Here is a 19695-nt window from a genome sequence, read left to right as displayed (position 1 = left end):
GTAGGGCCTCTGAACAAATATACAGTAATTGATAAATTTTGATTGCCTCTTCCTGCATATTTTTGGATTAGAGCCTACTTTCATGAAGTGTCTTCCTCAATGTGTAATGCACACACAATGTAGAAGAAATGTAAACAGTGAGGTCATATCCTTGTGAAATATAAAAAAACTAGTCTGAATTGTGACCAGTTTTTATTGCTTTTATTTATGTATTTATGACTCTCCCTTCTTCTGAAGGGATGTGGTTGATGTACAACAGAAGATAAATGTTTTAATAATTATGCCAAAAGAAACGCATTCGTCTTTAAGATGCTTTTTTCTTTTTGCTGAAAACATTTAGTGAAAATAACATATGGAACCCTTTTTAACCTAAGGTATAATTAATGCTAAGGATGATGCCACAGAAGAGAGTACTAATCCATCAGATGCAGACTCTACCACTCCACATATTACTACTGCCTTGGATGGTGCTATCTTATCAGCAAAGGAAAATATGCGCCCCTTCACAGAGATTGTGAGTACCTATTTAACGGTGTATATAATCAGTGTGATGTTAATATCTAAATACATGCTTAATTTAAAATTTGTAAAGAAATTTAAGCAAATCGAAGGGTATGCAGCTGCCTGATCATGTGCATATGTGAGTCCCACTGTTGTTTGGTTGGGATCCCTCCCATGTAGAAATACATAGGATTGCAGCCTTATGCACCCGTGTGCTTGCAACAGAGTCTGAACCACGTTTACACAGAAGGATGTTTAAATACAGTGGTACCTTGGTTTTCAAACGTCTCCGTTGACAAACATTTTGGTTTTCAAACGCCATAAACCCGGAAGTAAATGCTTGTTTTTGAACACGCCTTCTGTCGAACATGTCATGCAGCTTCCATATTGAGTTTTCCGTATTGAGGCTTCCACTTCTGTCGAACATGTCATGCAGCTTCCATATTGAGTTTTCCGTATTGAGGCTTCCACTTCTGTCGAACATGTCATGCAGCTTCCATATTGAGTTTTCCGTATAGAGGCTTCGGCTTTCAAATGTTTCAGAACTTGAATGGTCTTCTGGAACAGATTACGTTCAAAAACCAAGGTACCACTGTAATTTCAGTGACAGTTGACTGCTGTGCAAGCATGTTTAAAATATTTATGTAAATACACACCTGGAACCCTCTATGAGAAAAGCAGCATGCAGGGCAATGATTTTTAGTTGTTGAAAACCAGCAGTAGGAACACACATGCTGCTCTCCTGCTCAAATAAGAGCCTTCATTGCCTGCTCTTCTAGACTTCCCCTTATATACAAATGGGTGGTCCCCCCCCCATTTGCACACACCTGAATGTAAAAGGTACACGTTTGCTCTTGAAGCCAAACAGTTTTGCCTCCATAGTAACTTAAACCAGATTCGTTTGAGGGCTGAAGCCTGTGGTCGCCTCCAGCCGTGCTCTCGCTGTAACTCCAGTTCCCCGTATCCAGCGCATTCCTTCGGGAGTCAAAAGAGAGTCCACGGGAACGTACCACCCCATTGCCAAGCAAAGAGCACCCGTCCCGGTCTGTCACCGCTGCTCCCGCCCTGCCGCCCTCACCCACTTCCGGCAAGGACCCGGCGCGGCCACCTTCCCTTCCGGAATCTCCTTTCCCCCTGACCTGCCGGCACGGGTCGATGACGTCACGTGATCGCTCAAGGGTCAGCGCGAGGTGACGTGTCCCTGCGGGGAACACAGGCGCCGTATCAACGGTCGGGGAGAAACGGGCCAACTTCGCCGCCACTGCCGCCGCCTCCTTCCCGTTCAGATAGTGGCAAGCGTCTCTCCCCGCCCACCTCTCCCCGTATGGAGTCCGTCAGTCCTCCCGGCGCCCCCGGTGGCGGCGCGACGCTTCTCCTGGGGCCGCTGTCCCGGGGCTACGCATCCCTCACGGGCCGCCTTCTGGAGGTGAGCCGGGTGCTGGCGGCGAGGAAAGGAGCCGGGTGCTGGCGGCGGGGTCCCAGGAAGGGGGGGGAGTTGTAGTCGCGGGGGTTCTTGTCGCCCCCTTCTCGCAGGGAGCCCGCCTTCCAGGGCTCTTCATATTTTAACGGCTCCGAGCGCGCGTTGGGGGCTTCCGTCGCACCTGGGCAAAGGACTGCGGCGGCGGCGGCAGCAGCAGCGGCCGAGGGATGCGGGTGGGGGGTTGGGTGGAGGTGAAAGTAACCCGATGAGCCTTTAGAGACATTGCGAGGAGAAACTAGGTGAAATTAGTGCTTGAGATGACACAGGGAGAAGGGGAAACGTGGGTTTCCATCCGACTGAGGAAACGACAGGGAAGGACAGAGGAGGATTTGTTTACTCCTTGCCCCTCTCTCCACCCCCTTTTGCAGGGCAGATGTGGATCCGCAGAAAAAGATTTAACAAACGCTGGTCCGGTGCTGCTGCTGGGGGTGGGAAATGTAATGCTGTTTTTAAAACGCATGCACAGCCCTCAAACAAGCTGTGCCCTGAAATGACTTTTTGCAAAATACAGAGTTCCAGAGGGGATAAACCTGTTTAGATCAGCTTTCGTAGTTCTTCCAAGTTCGTGGGCTCACAGGAGCTAGGAGTGTAGAGGAGATCAGACAATTTTCGAGGGTTCAGTAAATGGCCCTGAAGTTGCATCTTGACTGCTTTCTCTCGTCCCAGCCCCCATTTTACAGTGAGCTGCTTGTAAATGTCGCTCTGAAGCCTCATGCTCCTGTATCATGTAACCTCAAGGAAATAAATAACCTTCCAGGAAATAAATAGGGCATCCTTCCGTTCCACTTTGCAGACAACTCTAGAAAACATAAATTAGAATTATGCACATTTCAGTAAAGTTTTCTTGTGTCTATATGTTTTGGGAGAGAGGTCATATAGATCCTGTATTGCTATATGTGTCATAGGTTTCAGTATGGCGAATACCTAATTCTTCTTGTGTGGAAAGATCTATAGTGACATAGGAACCTGGAATAATTGTGTTTTGAGTTCTGTGTGAACAGAGGCCAAGTTTCTCCACCCCACCCCCTGTTTTCTGCGTACTGTATCAGTACACCTAGTGATGCAAAGGTTTCTGGGAATGAAACTGAAAGCTTGTGTAACTCTCAATAACAAGATGTTGTAAATGTGTGGTGTAATAGCAAGCTATCAAGGATCCAACAGCTTTAATTCAACATACTGTACATACCTTTGATTCAGCACACTTCACCATGGTGAAGTATGTTGAAATTTCTGATAGAATTTCTGCATTTTTGTGTTAGTGTATTGATTGTGCAGATAAAATAATAATTTACACAACTTCAAAACTTAGTAAAGTATGGGTTCTGAAATGCACTTTCTGAATTTTTAAGATATATTTTCTAATGAGGAATAATTTAAGAAAACTAACAACTTGAAAGTCATCAGGGGTTTAGACTTAAGGTTATGTTAGGTTTAACTTGGCTAAATACTTAAATGTGTAGGATGTTGTTGTTGAAGAAGAAGAAATCCAAAAGCTAACAGTAACAGGGAATATTGATTTTGTTGATGGAAGAATTAAAAATTAGATTTTCTTTAAGCAAATTCAGAACAGAGGGAACTGCTTGTGAATTCCTTCCCACAACCCAGCTCAAGCTGCCTTATCTTTGGTGAGAGAACCCCTTAGATTTTGTTATACTTTACATTAAGTCCTTTCTGTTCTGGTCTGTGTGGATATTGTTAGGTTATAATTTTTGGTTGTAAGGATGAAGCTTGCCAGGCACATGGGACACAATTGGGAGTGGACCCCATTGAAATTAGTGGACATTCTTCTGTGTAAGCTTTCCTAGAAGTTTGGTGCATTTTCTAAATATGTACTCACTTGACAGCTTTTAAGAAAAATAAAAGTTTGCCAACTTTTTTCTTAGTTGGTTTCAACACTACCTGAAGACATGCAGCCTGGTCCTGACTTCCATGGACTTCCTTGGGAGCCCATTATTATTACTGCCTTTGTGGGATTTGCTACACTTGCCATTTTTTTGTGGAGAACTTGTCTATCCGTAAGTATATTTTCAAGGTCAGATACAGTATACTGATGTTTAGTTATCTGGCCCAGCTTTGACAGTTATGATTATGAAGTCGTTCAAGCTTCAATATTTGGTGTCGAATATTTCTGCCTTCAACAGTAAAGCACATAAATTTATTTTAAATACTTTTTAATGAAGTGTTTTAACAGAAAACAAGTCAGTGCTGAACATTTGTGTCAAAAGTGCCACATTGACACTTACTGGAAATGCACTGTTCTGCAGTTGCTAAATCCAATGTTAAAATTGGACTATAAATAGTAATGGGAAAGATGGGTCCTTGCTAGACAGTTTCAGTACTGATAATATGGATAACAATCTACATTCTCAAAATAAAGGGAGAAGTTTCTATAATAATTTGTGTGGCAAGTTTATTATTGCCACAAATTACAACATTATCAATGATAGAATGGCTTGACGGGCAAGCTTCAAACTGGTACTTTACTTGTTGCTCTTTTATTATAGTTTCAAAATCAAATGTTTTTAATTGTACCCACACAGTAGTTGAGTAACCAGAACTTTGGCCTGACTTTATTAGAATGACTCTAATAAAAAGCTTTTATTAGAAGCCTGCTTGCATAATGTAAATTGATACTTGCAATGGAAACCATACTTGTGTTGGTATTTCTTGAAGCGGTTATTGACAAACATTTACTTTTCATTGTTGATGGCATTACTAAAATGGCATAATCTTTCTCATAATGCTGTCTTTTATCCATTCCTTTTGTAGGTAAAGAGTAGAATGTATCAAGGTAGGAATATTTTGTACTTGCGATATTGCAAATTGTATGGCAGGATTGCTTTATTGCTTAATATAACTTTGAGCACTTAGTATCAGAATTTATTATTTAATACCACGTGTATAAAGAGCCATTTGGACAATCTGGTATTCTGGCTGCTCTTTACTCTGATTGTCTGGGTAGACCAGGTTGTAATCCAAAGATGGCATGTACCAGTCCCTCAGGTGTTTTCCTGGATCCACAGGAACTACCACGTCTGTCTCTACACCTTTGTGCTGTGCTGGATTCTACTTAGGAGAATCTCCCAAGGGTGGGGTTTTTTTTTTTTTGAGAGGGTGGGGAAAGCAGTGAGAAAGGAATGCCTGAGAAGCTTTGGTGTGTATACAGGCCTTTGAATTCTGCCTGTTTCCAATAGTCCCCTTTGTACTGTCTGCCTAACTCTTTCCAATGCATCTTGAACGTGTCTTTTCACACTTCCTCACTGAAGCTTTGACATAATAGGTTTCAGTATGAAGAATACCTTCCCCTTGAGTCCCCAAGAAGGGTCATAATGTGGTGTGTCTGTTAGCATAAAATGCAGGAGCTTCACACTGAAGCCTATTAGAAGATCTCCAGGATGAGAAAAGAGCCCCTTTTTCCAGTGAACTGCATGCACACTGGTGTTGACAGCCCCAGTTCAGGGAAACTGGACCCAAGTTGAATGATAGATCCATGATATATTGTGATGTCTAAGCTCACCATTTTCAGCAGTTGACATCAGTGTTGTTGTGGGGTGGGGGCCATGCTGGGGCATTTTTTATTTGTAATTGTTGAGGTACATGTGATGTGTAAGGGTTAGCAAAGTAGCCTAGTTCTACAGAAAAATGTTCCACATTTGTCCCTAATTTTCTTTTTTCTAGTGACAGAAAAACAACTTGTAGAAAAAATTAAGACTCTCTTAAAAGAAAAGACAGAAATCTTAGAAAAGATGTCGGAATATGATCAAAAGGTATTGTGCTGTCTGCATGTCTTTATTATTCTGCAGTTAAAATTTTAATATCAGTGTTTGGATAATCTAAAATGTGCATGTCCTCTACTCTCTTTTAGTGGTATAATTGGGAAGATCATAATCTGGGATATCAAAAATGAAATTAATGTTAAGTTTCTACTTTACATGTTTGTTTGTTTTCTTTTTAAAAGATAAAAGCAGCAAAAGAAGCTGTGAACAAGGCCCAGAAACAAAACACAAATCTCTCAGATGAGGCCACAGGGCTTAAGGTATGAAACAAGGATTTTATTCTTATGACAGATGTTTAAAATATTTAAACAAAATAAACATATCTTTCTATTGCCGTTAACAGGACACAATCAGGGGGCTTAAAGAAACAAACAATCTGTTAGACGATCGAGTGAAAAAATTGCACACCATGCTAGAAACTGAGAAAGAGCACTACTCAGAGAAACAGAAACAAGTAAGCAAATTTTCCTACTGGCTGTTGGCATGTTTGAGAGTGTGGTTAAGCTCCTTGGAAAGGTGGTGGTGGTTGAGAACTTCATGAACACTTAAAGAGATGAAATTTGACATTAAATTCTGTAATCTGTTTAATATTTAAATGTCGGCACTTACGATTGAAAAGTCCCGTAACTCATATTTTCCATTGGGTTTTGTAAACCTGACCATTTTTGTGTGATGTGGGCCTTCACTGCTTTGGAATTCACACAAATGGCTCTTGTCAGTCACACATCCTTAGAATTTCCCCTGGAATGTTCTATCTACGCTCATGCCTCCAAGCTTTATTTTCAATATTTCTCCTATGTTCTGAAGAAAAATAGTCAGGAGAGTTAATGGTAACTTTTAAGTTAATAATCTTACAACATTTATAGAATTGTAGAGTTAGACAGGACCCCCAGGGCCATCTAGTTCAACCCCCTGCAATGTCGGAATCTCAGCTAAAGAATCCATGAGAGATAGCCACCCAAGCTCTGCTTAAAAACCTCCAAAGAAGGAAAGTCCACCACCTTCTGAAGAAGTCATTTACACTGTTGAACAGCTGCTACTGTCAGAATCTCCTTTCTTATAGCTTGAATCCATTTGTTTGGGTCCTATCCTCTGGAGAAGGAGAAAACGAGCTTGCTCCATCTTCCATGTGACAGCCCATTAGACAATGGCATAGCGTGCATTGCCAGCACCTGGGACAAGTCGTGGATTGTGCCCACTACCCACCTTGTAGTGCACCCTTGTGGTGGCTGCTTCTTACAGAGGCTGCCTGCTGGTTGCTCTGGTTGCCCTCATCTCAGTGAGCTCCCAGTGGGAGCTGCGGCTGGCACTCCTTGGTGGACTTGGCAGCATCCCAGCAGTGCTGGAGCCGCAGCTGCAGCAGGCCTAGGAGGAGGGTGGCAGAGAGTAGGCCAAGCACAACCCTTCCCTGGCCACCTCTCTTTGGCCACGCAGTACGAGGGGTGGTGCTGGTGGACCCCAGCCAAGTGGGTGGCTCTCCTCTGCATTCCCACCTCAGGGCATGCATCTTGCCCAAGGACACACACCAGGAGGGAGGCCATAGGGAAGGACCAGTGTGGGCCAGGGGCAGGTGTCCCTTCTTTGGGACCTAAAGCAAACATTTAGGCTCTCCAAATGCTGCTGAACTACAATACCCATCACCTCTTGTGGAGTTGGCTGAGGTTGATAGAAGTTGGAGTCCAACAACATGCCTGATCCCTGACCTTAAGCATACTGATAATGCTTAACATTTATTTAGCACATTGCAGTCAGTATTCAGAGTATTTTATAGAGCTTATTTCAGTCCTTGCAACAGTGCTATAAGGTAGGCTAGTAGTATCCACATATTGTGCTGGTGAGACTGAGAAATAGTGACTTGTTTGCCTAAAGCTATTTATGAATGTTCTCCTGACGCAATATGAGCCAGTATTCCAGCTCAATATGTAGTTACTATGCTATCTTTTCTTATTCTGAGACTAGTAAATGTGTTTAGGTATCTATGGTATGCTCCTCCTTTCTTTGAGGGGATAAGAAACCTATTTCTCAACACAGATGGGTCTTTGTAACTGGGTTTCATTACAGAACTTGAAATAAATTATATTAGGTTGCTGGTAACCTGAAGGCCAGCTTAACTACCCACTAGTTTACGTACTTATACATCTCAGTAAATGTAATGTCAGTATAACTCTTTCGTTTTCAAGCCCAATATGTATGCCTTTTTTGTTTCTATTCACAGCTCACAGAAGCGCAGAAGTCTTTGGAGAACTTCCAAGAAGTCATCACATTGCATTCTATAGAGCTCTCTGAGGTAACACATCTGGATTTTGAATTCAAGTAAATCTTTGACCTGATATCCGCATCACTTTAAACTACAGTTAAAAACAAATTACTGTTCAGTGTGAATGCACAACTTGCTGGTGCATGCTGCTGAAAAGTTCTTATTCTGCTCTTCACACTCCTGCTGTGCTACCAGGACCAATTAAGTGTCTGGCTTGTCCTGATGTTCAAATAAACAAACCCATGAGTAATAAACAAAAGTTTGGTCTTGGCTTACTGCTTTGTTCAGGGTTAATACAATGAGCCTGGGTTTGAACATCACAAGAAGCGAGAATCTGTCATGTTTCAAGGTGGTGCAAGGGGAGGAATGTTGCAGGAATTTTTATTTTTAACCATGGTTTAATGGGAGGTATGGTCTCCACTGTGGGAGGCAGTGGAAGACAGGAGTGCCTGGTGTGCTATGGTCCATGGGGTCACGAAGAGTCAGACACGACTAAACAACAGCAACATGGTCTCCCAAGATAATCGAAGAATCTAAATTCTAAATGTTGCGGGTTATTAAATTCTTCTGGGCTTTTTTGGTGTAAACTAGCATTTTTATGTGATTTGCATATTGAAATTATTGGAATTTTTAGGTGCAGATAGCTCTTAATGAAGCTAAACTAAGTGAAGAAAAAGTGAAGTCTGAATTGAGTCGTATTCAAGAAGAGAATATGAGACTTAAGAAGAGTAAGGAGCAAGTGAGTGTGTCGTTTTTGTTAAACTGCTATTCTTCATAAATTAGGCTTTGCTTTGTGAACATAACAGACCAAGTTAATTCTGCTTGAAAACTTTGCTCATTTTAAAATATTGAGGGGCATGGGTTGTTGTTGGTATCTATCTGTCTTGAGAGACAGTGGAGTGCACCTCCGCAGGTGAAGTCTAAACGCTGTGTTAGCAGCACCGAAGTGAGCTCTCCGGGATGTAAGCCTGGGCAGTATATATGGTGGTCCTGGACCATCTAGACAACAAGACTCTCAGCCTCACTGATGTGGTCCAAAGGAAAGCAGAGCAATATGTTTTGCACCAGATTTGCTGGAGTTGCCTGTACAAGGCACAATCCAACCATCTTAGTGACTCTGTTCAGGGTTTGTGTAATGTTTACTCCTTAGCCTTTTCCTCTCCTGAAGATATCCCATAAGGCAGCAGAAGTTTAGGCTCAGGGTTTTCCTTCTCCTAGATGGGCTACCTTCTCAGGTTAATAAGGCCCATCTGCCCCTTACTTCCCTCTACAGCATGTGCAGAAACCACCTTCTTGACTGTTGGACCCACTATTGGTCTTGTGCAGTCAGAGATTGGGCAGTAGCTGGGCAGCACTAGGGAAGGAGACAAAGGACAATGAAGATAGTTAGGTGCTGCTGTGAGTGTGGCAAACTCTAGGGGAAGCCTTGGGGAAACAGTTGACCCCCAGGAAAGCAGGGATGGGGAACCCTCTTTCTATTGAGGGCTGTCTGACGGCAGTGGGCAAAACCAATGGTGGGCAGGCCAGGCTTGTGTAACTCATTTCAAGGGATGGTTCTTTATTTAGTAAAAGCCATTTTTAATATTTTTCCTTGGAAAAGCAATATTAGGAACATTTGTTGCCATCATAAAGGCATTGCTTAATATCTTCCTCCTTTAGCAGAACAATGTGGGAGGAATGCAAGAATAGTGAAGGGAAGGAACAAGAGTCTGGATAACTCTGGGGACATAAAACTGGCTGAAGGTTTCATCCAGCCTCTGGAATACACATTGTCCAATCCTAAGCTAATGGATTGTTGCAATCAGGGATGGTGAATTTCTTTGGCGATTCTCAGCAAAAAGAATACTTTAGATCTGTAATGCAAGTGTCATGCTTATCCGTTAGCTGAGATGGTATTGTTTTGCATCCCCATCTGTGCACAGTAGCTAAGGAGCAGCAGCAGTCTTTGTAGATGTATTTGACCCTAGATATATTTGACCAGTGCTTTTTTTCTGGGGGTACGCATGCCCCTAAACATTTTGTGAATCTTTGTACTTTTGTCCATTTACTGTCTTTATTTTCCCCAATTTGAACTATAAAATGGTGATTTTCTTGAGTCAAAATGAGAGTACCCATAAACATTTTTTTTAGAAAAAAGCACTGTATTTGACCATATCGAGCTTCACACTTTCTTTTATTAAATCCTTTGCTTATATCACAAGTACAGTTCTTTACAGTGAATTATACTTGCTGTCCTGTTTAAAGTTGGTCATTGCAAAGACAGTCTGGAACCCCAATGCTAGGAGGCTGATTTTCATTGCTCTGTGAGAGAATGAAACCTGATGGTGGTGCCTCTAGTTCCTGTGACTGGCAAGAACAGCTGCCCACCCCACCCCCACAGCCATGCTCAATGTTGTTCCTGTGCAGATTCCTAGTGTCCGAAAGGTCATTTCTGGCCATGCTCTTCAGTGTCTTCCTAACTTAAAGTTACATCCATATGATGCCAGAACATAAGTGACATGGTGAAAGCACATTGAACAAGAAATACTTTTTGACCTTGAGAGAGAAAAAATGAAAGCTGATGAGAAGTCCAGGTCAAACTTCCTTAGTTGCTGATTCCTAGACTGTTGGAAGAAATTACTATAGCTATACCGGTAGTTACCAGACCTTCTCTTCCCATGACTTCTGACAACAGCCATGTTCTGTTAACGTTTGTTACATTGATGATATTGGAGCAAGAGAAGATGGAACCTTGGTAGAAGTGAAACATGAATGCACCCAAGTGGTTAGGAAATCCCACCATAGGAGCTGCCAGCTACAATATTTAACTCATGTAGAATACCTACATCTTCATTTCTATCCCTGAGAAGCTCTCAAGAGTAGCTTACAGAAAAAAAATCTCACCCAAAATGTTGTCCCCATCTGGTTTTGGGAACTCTATGGTTCTCTGACACAGTGAAGTGGGGATGAACAGCGAGATCATGCTCAGCTTATGATGAAGGCAAGCCTCCCCTTGCTGACAGTTGACACTGATGGGCAGCAGCTCCTACTGAGGTCATTTGAGGCAAGAGAATATACCATATACAGTACCATACACTTACAATACACTTCCTCAGTATAATGAAAAACTGGAGAAGGTGGAAACATTCAACAATGAGTTCTAAAGGAAATATAGATGGTTAGACAGATGCTGAAGATGCATGTTATGGTTAGGTGAATCCCATCCTGGATTCCTTTATGTATCGGGTGGGTGCCTTATGACAGCTTTAGAAATAGTTGGGTGCTGCTGTGAAATAGTTGTTGCTCCTCTGTGCAGTCCACCCACCCCTCCTGTTTTCTGGTTATTATAAGATGATATCTAAATATGTCAGTTAAAGTTGTGCTTTCATTTTAAAGGATTTTGTGCATGTGCAGATGATCATTCTTTTGTGTGTGCCTCCCCTCATGAGCCAGCATTATTTTTAAAGGGGTGGTATGCTCTGTTTTGTTTTGGCACAACTTTAACTTGGACATATCTAGCCACTCTGGTGTAGTTTTAAAACCTGATGGCCTGAGTTACATGATGTATGTCATCCCAGTAATGCTGTTAATATTGTACTTGTGTTCTTTCAGCTGCTGCAACAAGCAGAAGGCTGGAGTGAGAGGCACAGTGAGCTCAGTGAACAGATCAAGTTGTATCAGAAATCACAGAATGATATGGAAGAAGCACTTGCCTATAAAGAAAATGAAATTGAAGTAAGCTCTCTTAAAGAACTTCTGTGTTCATGACCCTGTGAGTGAACTACTTCACCTAATGTTGTGGTCCTTTAGTTTAAAATTTGGCTTTTTGCTGCTGCTTTAGGTTTTGACTAACTGCATTATGCAGCTGAAGCAGCTTGATGCAGAATCTGAGTCAGAAGGCAAGAGGGATGATGGAAATGATCTGGCCAATGGAGAGCTCTCAGGTACTAAAATCTTAAATAACCTGATATACCATTCAAGCAGCTAATATTGAGGAAGCAATAGCTGAAGTCTGCTAGGGGCAATGGTAAACAACAGTGAATAGTTAACATCTGTTATGTGTCAAATAGGAACAGATACTCCTAATGCAAAAGACCAGAAATTAAGATGTTCATCTCTAACATACTGGCTATGTCACTGAGAAGTAAATTTCTCAACTTTGAATTATATCTGTAATGTGAGCAATTCATCAGATAAATGTAACTGGATTGGATTGCCATCGTGATCTGTCCTTTCTTGAGTCAATCGTGAACATCAGTAGCTTTTAATTCCTATAACTGAAATATTTTCCTGATTCATGTTGAAATGTGTTGCTTTCATCTGTACACTTCTGAAAAATTATCTATGGAGATTTCCTCTTGCCAGGTTTTGAAAATTTTGCTTAAACAGATACAATGAAAATAATTTTTCTCCCTTCTAGATACCAGGAATGAAAAGATGAAGAATCAGATTAAACAGATGATGGATGTTTCAAGGGTATAACACAGATGCTTCCAATCTTTCTGGGACAGTGGGCACATTTGGGATTCTTGAAGTGTCATAGCAGTTTCACAAAAATGCTGCCATGGGGGCATGTACATTCATAAAATGGCTACTGTGTGGCCATGCCCAAGCACAAAACACTCATTTCACATAACACAAACTGGGTAGGCTGAAAGATAACTATCCCACGGATCTGAGTCCAAGCAGAGCCCCAAAATACAAAATTCTTTTGAACCCATGTTAACACAGATCCCTTCCTCTCCCCCACCATAGTGTAGAAGCTCACAAAAATCTGAAACGCCTCCAGTAATATTCCACTAGTTATAGCGGTTCTCAAAGGTGCTGTGAGAGAATCTGGGGGCAGTTTGGTACATGAAGTAACCCCATGAAAACATTGATTTGTGTAATCAATATGGCCCAAGTTTGTATTCCAGGAGTGTTTCATTGGCCATTTGTTGCCTTTTTGCAGGTAAAAACAACATTATCTATCATTGAAGAAGAAAGAGATCACATGCGGTCCAAACTTAATGATGAAGTAGCAGCAAGGCATGAGTTGGAAGGTGTGTTCAGCAAATATATAATTTGTAATGACAAGTTCTTTAAAAGAAACCACTGCAGTAACTCATCAGTTAAGGGAGTTCCCATTTCCATTTGTTGGTAGACTAGAAACCTTTAGGCACAGGAATGGTTGGTTAGTTCAAATCAGTCAATGAAATCCATCTGCTTCACCCTGTTTTTTGTCCCTAATACTTCCCTTGCCAGTGTGTAATGATGTGGTGACAGTAGAGACTACAGTCAATCGCTTAGACCTCTCACAGTCTCAGCTCTAGATCCAGCAACTGCGTTCCCCATTGGCTGGCATTCATCAGTCTTCTAGACATTCTTTGTCTGCTCATTTCCTTCAGGCCAAGAGAACATAGGGCCTAGAAAAAGGGAACAGTTGTGCATAGTGTAGCCCAGTTTCTCCAAGTCACTGGTCTGCCTCTGTGTGAAGCTTATTTCCACCCAAATTTGCAGTTTTTCCTTCTGTCATAGAGCCTGGAGTGAAAACTGTCTTGTTTCCTGAGCAATTGAATGTTCTGTGTCACCGTATCTTAGCTCTTACAAATGTTGTACTAAATAGGTTTGTCTTATTGCAGAGCAAATCAAGAAGCTGGAACATGATTCTTGTTCCTTGCAGAGAGCAAAATCTCAGCTAGAAAGTGAATGTAAAACTCTGCAACAGAAAGTGGAGATTCTCAATGAGCTTTATCAGCAGAAGGAAATGGCACTTCAGAAGTAAGTACTGGACTTTTAAAGGTGACAAAATACCGCAAAACATGGTATAAATCAGTTTACCCCAATCTGGCACTCTTCAGATGTTTTGGATGACCTCTCATCAACCCAACCAACATGGCCAGTTGTCAAGAGATGATAGGAATTGTAGTCCAACTGTATTTGGAAGGAATAAGGTTCTGGAAAGCTTGTGTAAGCTATAACATCATTTTGCTCTTTTTCTGTTTACCTTTCATAGACTCATAGAAACTTAGGGTTGAAAGGGACCCAAGGGTCATCTAGTCCAACCCCCTGCAATGCAGGAATCTCAGCTAAAGCATCCATGACAGATGGCTATCCAACGTCTGCCTAAAAAACTCCAAGGAAGGAGAGTTCACCACCTCTCATGGGAGTTTGTTCTACTGCTGAACAGCTTTTGCTGTCAGAAAGTTTTTCCAAATGTTTAGTCAGAATATCCTTTCTTGTAACTTGAAGCCAGAGCCTTGAGTCTTAACCCTGAAGAGCAGGAGAAAACAAGCATGTTCCCTCTGCCATGTGATAGCCCTTAAGATATTTGAAGATGGCTCTCATATCTCTTCTCAGACTCCTCTTTTCCGGGCTAAACATACCCAGCTTCTGTTTTTTCAGCCATTCCAAATGGGCTAGAATTGATCCCCATAGCTGCAAATAATTTTTTTAAAAAATATTTTACCCCACCATTGAATCAAGGAGAGGCTGAAATGCCAATTGACAATTTGTCATGGTTGAGGATTAATTATACCTAATATTCTGCTTTAGGAAGTTGACACAAGAAGAGTATGAGCGTCAAGAGAAGGAACAGAAGCTCTCTGCTGCTGATGAAAAAGCAGTCCTGGCAGTTGAAGACGTGAAAAAATACAAGTAAATTGATTGATTGATGAATGTAATGTCTCATATTTTCAGACAGTGAGCAGAAGTAATCTCTCAAATTCTTTGACAGAAAGAGAATTGACGAAATTGTTGAAGAACTGCAACAAACAGAGCGATCTTACAAGAATCAGGTGTGATGCTATCCCAATAAATCTTTCTGAAGCAGTAGATGTAGGATATAAACCAATGTGCAGACTCAAATAAACTTTTCTTCCTTCTTTCCTTCCTTAATGTTTTAAGATTGACATCCATGAGAAGAAGGCCCATGAGAATTGGGTAAGGATTTTATTAAAGCATATAAAAATACCTTTTCATATAGTTGAGCAGGGCAGTTAATGCTTTTCGCAGAGCAGCAGCAATTAGCCTTTAATGTGTATTTTCCTAGCAGAACGTGACTTTCACTATTTTTTTTCTATTGCAGCTCATAGCACGTTCTGCAGAAAGGGCATTAGCCGAAGAAAAAAGGGAAAATTCCAACTTAAGGCTCAAGTAAGTATGTTCTCTACTTGGTAACTACAAATGGTGCTTGGTTTTATAGACTGCCACTAATAGTAAGCTATTCACAACTGCAGGTTTCTTGGTGAAATTGCATATTATTTAATGGCAAATTCCTTTAGTGCACCCATTCCTGCCCCACCTAGCGCTTGCGCGCCACACCAAGATGCTCAAGCATCCTGCCGCTGTGATGCCAGCGCTCGTGTGCCAGGTGGAGAATGGGGAGTGCAGAGCAGGGCTCCGTGCTCAACCTTCTCTTCCCCACACGACATTGGCAGGGATTAGGAAGTGGAGCAGGGGCTACAGGATTTTGGAGGAGCCCAGCCCCCTCCTTGAAAAAATGCCCCCAACCACCTGGCGCACCTGCTTCAGCGCTATATCGTACAAGCATGAATGCACTTTGAGATTAACTTTCGGGTTTTTTTCCCTTAATAGATTAATAGAGATGGATCAGAAATTAGCTGCGCTTCAGAGACCACTAATTGTGAAACCAACTGCAGGCCGACCAGACCATCAAGCTGCCCCTCGCAGAGGTAAATGCTCTGTTCACCTTTTGCTAAGGATCTGAAATGTCAAGTCTAACATTTCAGAAAAGGAAATAAAAGGTTGACACCAGTGACCATGCTTTATTACAGGTCCATTAAGCCGAGATGGATCCTTTGGGCCCTCACCTGTGAGCGGGGGAGCTCCTTCCCCACCGCTGATGATGGAACCCCTTGGGCGGCCACTTTCTGCCAATCCGAGAGAAGGTTCAAGAGGTGAAGATGGCAATAAATCAATCCTTTTTCTTTCTTCCTTAGGTTGTCTTGCTATAGAAGCATACTTTATTATCATTGAACACTTTAAACTTTTATAAAGGGCCAATTTTTTTATTTTTACGAAATTCTCTCACTTTTCCTTCTTTGGCTTAAGAATGAAAATAGTAAAAATAACAAAGCAGTCCTAAATTAGCCAGGATGGCACATTGTGTTTAAAGATGTTGGGTTATAATCCAGTTAATTTTAAGCCTTTTTCTGTCCTGTTGACCTTAATAGGAAAATAAAGCACCTTATTTTTTGCTAGCATAGGTGCATAGTTTGTAAATGGAGTAATCATTAATGCCACAGTACTATGCTAATTACATTCTGCCCTTTCTCCAAGGAGTTCAGAATGGTGTGCAAAGTTTTCTCCCTCCCCCCTTTTATCCTCAAACCTGAGAGGTAGTTTAGGCTGAAAGTCATTGGCTAAGGTTGCTCAATGAGCTTCCTGGCTGAGTGAGTGTTTGAAACTGGGTCTCCCTGGTCCTAGTCCAATGCTCAAACCACTGTACACGTTACTGTTCAGGGAGGAAGGGAGTGCATAGTTCAGGTCTCTAAACCAGAAGTAGGGAATATTTGCTCCTCCAGATGTTGCTGAGCTACAACTCCCATTCTGTCTGACCATTGGCTGTGCTGGCTGGTGCTTAGAAGCCATTAGGGCATGAAAGTGGTATATAAATTGAGAAATAATAATTTTTAACAAAATGTACATACTACTTAGAAGAAAAGATCTCCGAGTTGTAGACAAGCAACAAGTGGGTGTCCACAGATTCCTCATCATTGCTCCAAACAATGCTGCAGAAATAACTGCTCACCAAGCTATGACTTCCTGAAGACATTCTGAACTATCTAGAAGAATGTCTGTTCCAGGCAAGATCAGAGCCTGCAGCTATACCAGTGGCAGGTTAACTGAGAAAGTGCATTTCCTTTCAAAGCGGTATAAATAAAATATGTGGTCTTTCTCTTTAGAGCTTGGCCCTGCTGTAGCATCCCTAATGACCTGTGGGCCAAGGACATCATCTCCTGCTGCTGCAGTAGTGGATGGAATGGTAAGCAAGGGGCAGGGAGGTTTTTAAAAAAATTCTGAGATGACATTTTGGGAAGAACCATGTGTGTTACCCCACTGTACGAGTCACATCACCTCTTACATATCATGTTCTTATTTTGTCTATCATCTTACTGTCTTTATGTTGCTGGGGGGAAAAATAAAGCCAAACCCTCCCAAAGAGCCTGAAGCCCCCTGTGTTTCTACTGCCCCACCTTCATCTGTTGAAGCAACTGCAGTGAGTACCAAGAGGCTGGGAATGGTGCTTTTGCTTTTTCCTGGTTTGATGGAGAGGAGCATGATGCTTCATATCTCGGCATGACAAAATGAGCCCCGCGAGACTCATTTTAGGCTACAACTCTTCTGGGGCTTCTTGACTTCCTAAGGTTGCATACATTGGTGAGGACAGCTAACATATACTACATCTGTAAAAGCTATGCTTTGGTCCTGAGTTATTTTCTAGAAATCTAATATAGTAGATATTTGAGGCTTTTTTTTTAATCCCTTGGGTACTCTCTCAATTTCTTTGTGTTTAAATTATTAACTGTTTGTTTGGGTTTGCTGATGCTTTAAGAAATAATAACTACTGTACATGGATGATGGTTTTAGGTGGCTAAATATTCAGGATTGTAACTTAGTTGAAACCACCTGTTTTTTGTATAGCCAGAGTATTCAGGAAAAGGAAAATCCCCATACCAGCGGTGGGGAACCTTTTTCAGTTTGGGAGCAGCATTGCCTTGTGCGGTCTGCATCCCAATCATGGGTGGAGTCAGAGGCAAAAGTAGATTGGGCAATGGATGAGAGTCTAGCAGGCTACATTCCTGTCAAAATTTGAAGATTCCTACACACACAAGACTACATTCTCTGTTTAGGCAAGGAACAGGCATAGTCTTCACCAGGCAAAAGCACTTGACGGACATGGAAAAGGCTGTGCAAGGAGGAGTTTAGTCTGATGCTCATTTAAAGAGGTCTGGAGGGCTGCAACTGGTTCCCTAGCCTGAGATTCCTCACCCCTGTTCAGTAGTATGCAGTGAAAACGAGTTTGAAAATACATAGCTTTCAAACACTAACATTTTTGGTGGGAGATCAGTTTTATATTTCACTGGTGTATACAGTAGATTAACCTTTCTGTCTTACACAGGTTAACATGGGTCCTAAAGTCCCACCACCTTACCCAGGGCCCCCCGTAATGGGACCGCCAGCAGCTGGACATTTGCCACCACCTCCAGTTCGCGTTGGACTTCCACCCCGGCTACCCTATGGACCTCGGCCTCTTCCTTTAGGTATGGTTGCTTTTGCATTGTGCTATATATAGAGGGGGGGAGAGATGTTTAATTGAATTGGCATTACAGGTTCAATAATCTTTCTCACAACCTGTTGCAGAACAGTTATCTTTTCAGCAAGGAGTGAGTGGGCAGGGGTGCCTCATGTTGTATTTGTGAGAGCTGAGCAATGGTAGCAATACTAATTTGAGAGCCATAACCTGCTTTGAATATTGGCTGAAGTATTTCATCTGAATATTGCCTTGATAGATTTGCTGATTCTGTTGATAGCAAAGCACAGTTGCAACTAGGTAAGAAAAGGACTGGAAGTGACAAGAGAGGCATTCAAAATACAGATGGTTCCTCTTCTGAGAAGTGGAACATTTTGTTGTCTGTTCACATATTATCTGCCAGGCATAAGGGCTTCAAATATGCTTCTTTAAAATAGAAGTTGGTAAACTTGGGATTCTGTGCCTGCTGTTTGGTTTCTGCCAAATTTCTGGGGGGAGATTGCCTGTATGTACTTCCTGCCAGTGAATAATTCACTGTACTGCTTTTCCTTCCAGTACGTGGAACCCCTCTTCCAAGAGACTATCCACCTGGCCCTCCATTTGGAATGAGAGACTTTCCACATGGTCCACTACCACCTCCTGATCAGAGAGTATATCAGCGTGGACCTCCTCCTTTCCGGCCTCCATACCCAAGAGATTATCCTCCAGGCCCTCCACGGCTACCTCCGCAAGGATTAAGGGACTACCCCCCTCCTCCTTCCAGAGACTTGCCACCTTCAGGACCCAATGATTACCAAGGAGGTCCTTCTGGTCCCCCATCCCCAGCTAGCTCACGGGACTCTGCACATCATGCTGAAGGGAAACCATGACTTTGGATTTCTGGACTGATCTCCATCACGTTTCATGTGGGGAGGATTTCAGTGGCTTCAGAACCAACTCTTCTTTCCTCCTCTGGACTTGGTTTCTATGTAGCTTTTTTTTTTTTTGCAGAAATATTTTCTCTAGCAACGCGCATTCGATCACCTTTAAATGAGGACTTGTTCATCCTCTTGGGATGCACATATAATTTTTCTGTGATGAGCCTGAAGCCTGCTTCTACAGCTGTGGCTGACCTGCAGCTCTCAACGTGCAATATATGAAAGTACCTGTGTGGTTAGTTTTTAATTAATGTAGCCTATGTAATAAGTTGGTGAATGATTTCAAAATGATAATTTGAACATTTCCTGTGGAAATACCTTTGGTAAGAAATGCTACCCCTTCACATATAGCCTACAGTGACTGTAGACAAGTGGTTTACATAAGGATTCTAATGCAGATATTTTTAAACTATCTGGTATGAAAGACCAGAAACAAACTACTCTGTACTGGAAGGACAAATCTACTAATAAAGTGAGCAAGATCTCTTTCTCTTTTTTTGCTACATTTAGAAGAATGAATTTTGTACAAA

General features: G+C 42.0%; 1 protein-coding gene across 6 annotated transcripts in view; it reads left to right on the top strand.

Moving 5' to 3' along the window:
* MIA3 (MIA SH3 domain ER export factor 3) overlaps positions 1-19668 on the top strand; it is a 36746-nt gene extending 17078 nt beyond the window's left edge. For 4 of the 6 annotated variants that reach the window (XM_035111392.3, XM_035111389.3, XM_088667378.1 and 1 more), the window contains 23 exons: positions 375-514; positions 3865-3996; positions 4751-4772; positions 5660-5748; positions 5940-6017; positions 6101-6211; positions 7973-8044; positions 8649-8753; positions 11606-11728; positions 11835-11937; positions 12414-12469; positions 12945-13035; positions 13615-13753; positions 14528-14629; positions 14709-14769; positions 14879-14914; positions 15060-15127; positions 15569-15666; positions 15769-15891; positions 16900-16979; positions 17142-17213; positions 18117-18258; positions 18804-19668. In XM_035111392.3, the coding sequence (XP_034967283.3) occupies positions 375-514; positions 3865-3996; positions 4751-4772; positions 5660-5748; positions 5940-6017; positions 6101-6211; positions 7973-8044; positions 8649-8753; positions 11606-11728; positions 11835-11937; positions 12414-12469; positions 12945-13035; positions 13615-13753; positions 14528-14629; positions 14709-14769; positions 14879-14914; positions 15060-15127; positions 15569-15666; positions 15769-15891; positions 16900-16979; positions 17142-17213; positions 18117-18258; positions 18804-19117 (2357 nt within the window). In that variant the 3' untranslated portion in view covers positions 19118-19668. Of the gene's footprint in view, positions 1-374; positions 515-3864; positions 3997-4750; positions 4773-5659; positions 5749-5939; positions 6018-6100; positions 6212-7972; positions 8045-8648; positions 8754-11605; positions 11729-11834; positions 11938-12413; positions 12470-12944; positions 13036-13614; positions 13754-14527; positions 14630-14708; positions 14770-14878; positions 14915-15059; positions 15128-15568; positions 15667-15768; positions 15892-16899; positions 16980-17141; positions 17375-18116; positions 18259-18803 lie in introns of all 6 variants that reach the window. The other 2 variants (XR_015949353.1, XM_035111390.3) reach the window with 2 other exon arrangements.
* Positions 19669-19695: the final 27 nt, after the last annotated feature.

This window comes from Zootoca vivipara, chromosome 3, assembly GCF_965207765.1.
Source record: "Zootoca vivipara chromosome 3, rZooViv2.hap1.1, whole genome shotgun sequence".
Lineage (NCBI taxonomy): Eukaryota > Metazoa > Chordata > Lepidosauria > Squamata > Lacertidae > Zootoca > Zootoca vivipara.
The sequence above is the reverse complement of the archived record's forward strand: the minus strand, read 5'-3'. Positions and strand labels throughout refer to the sequence as shown.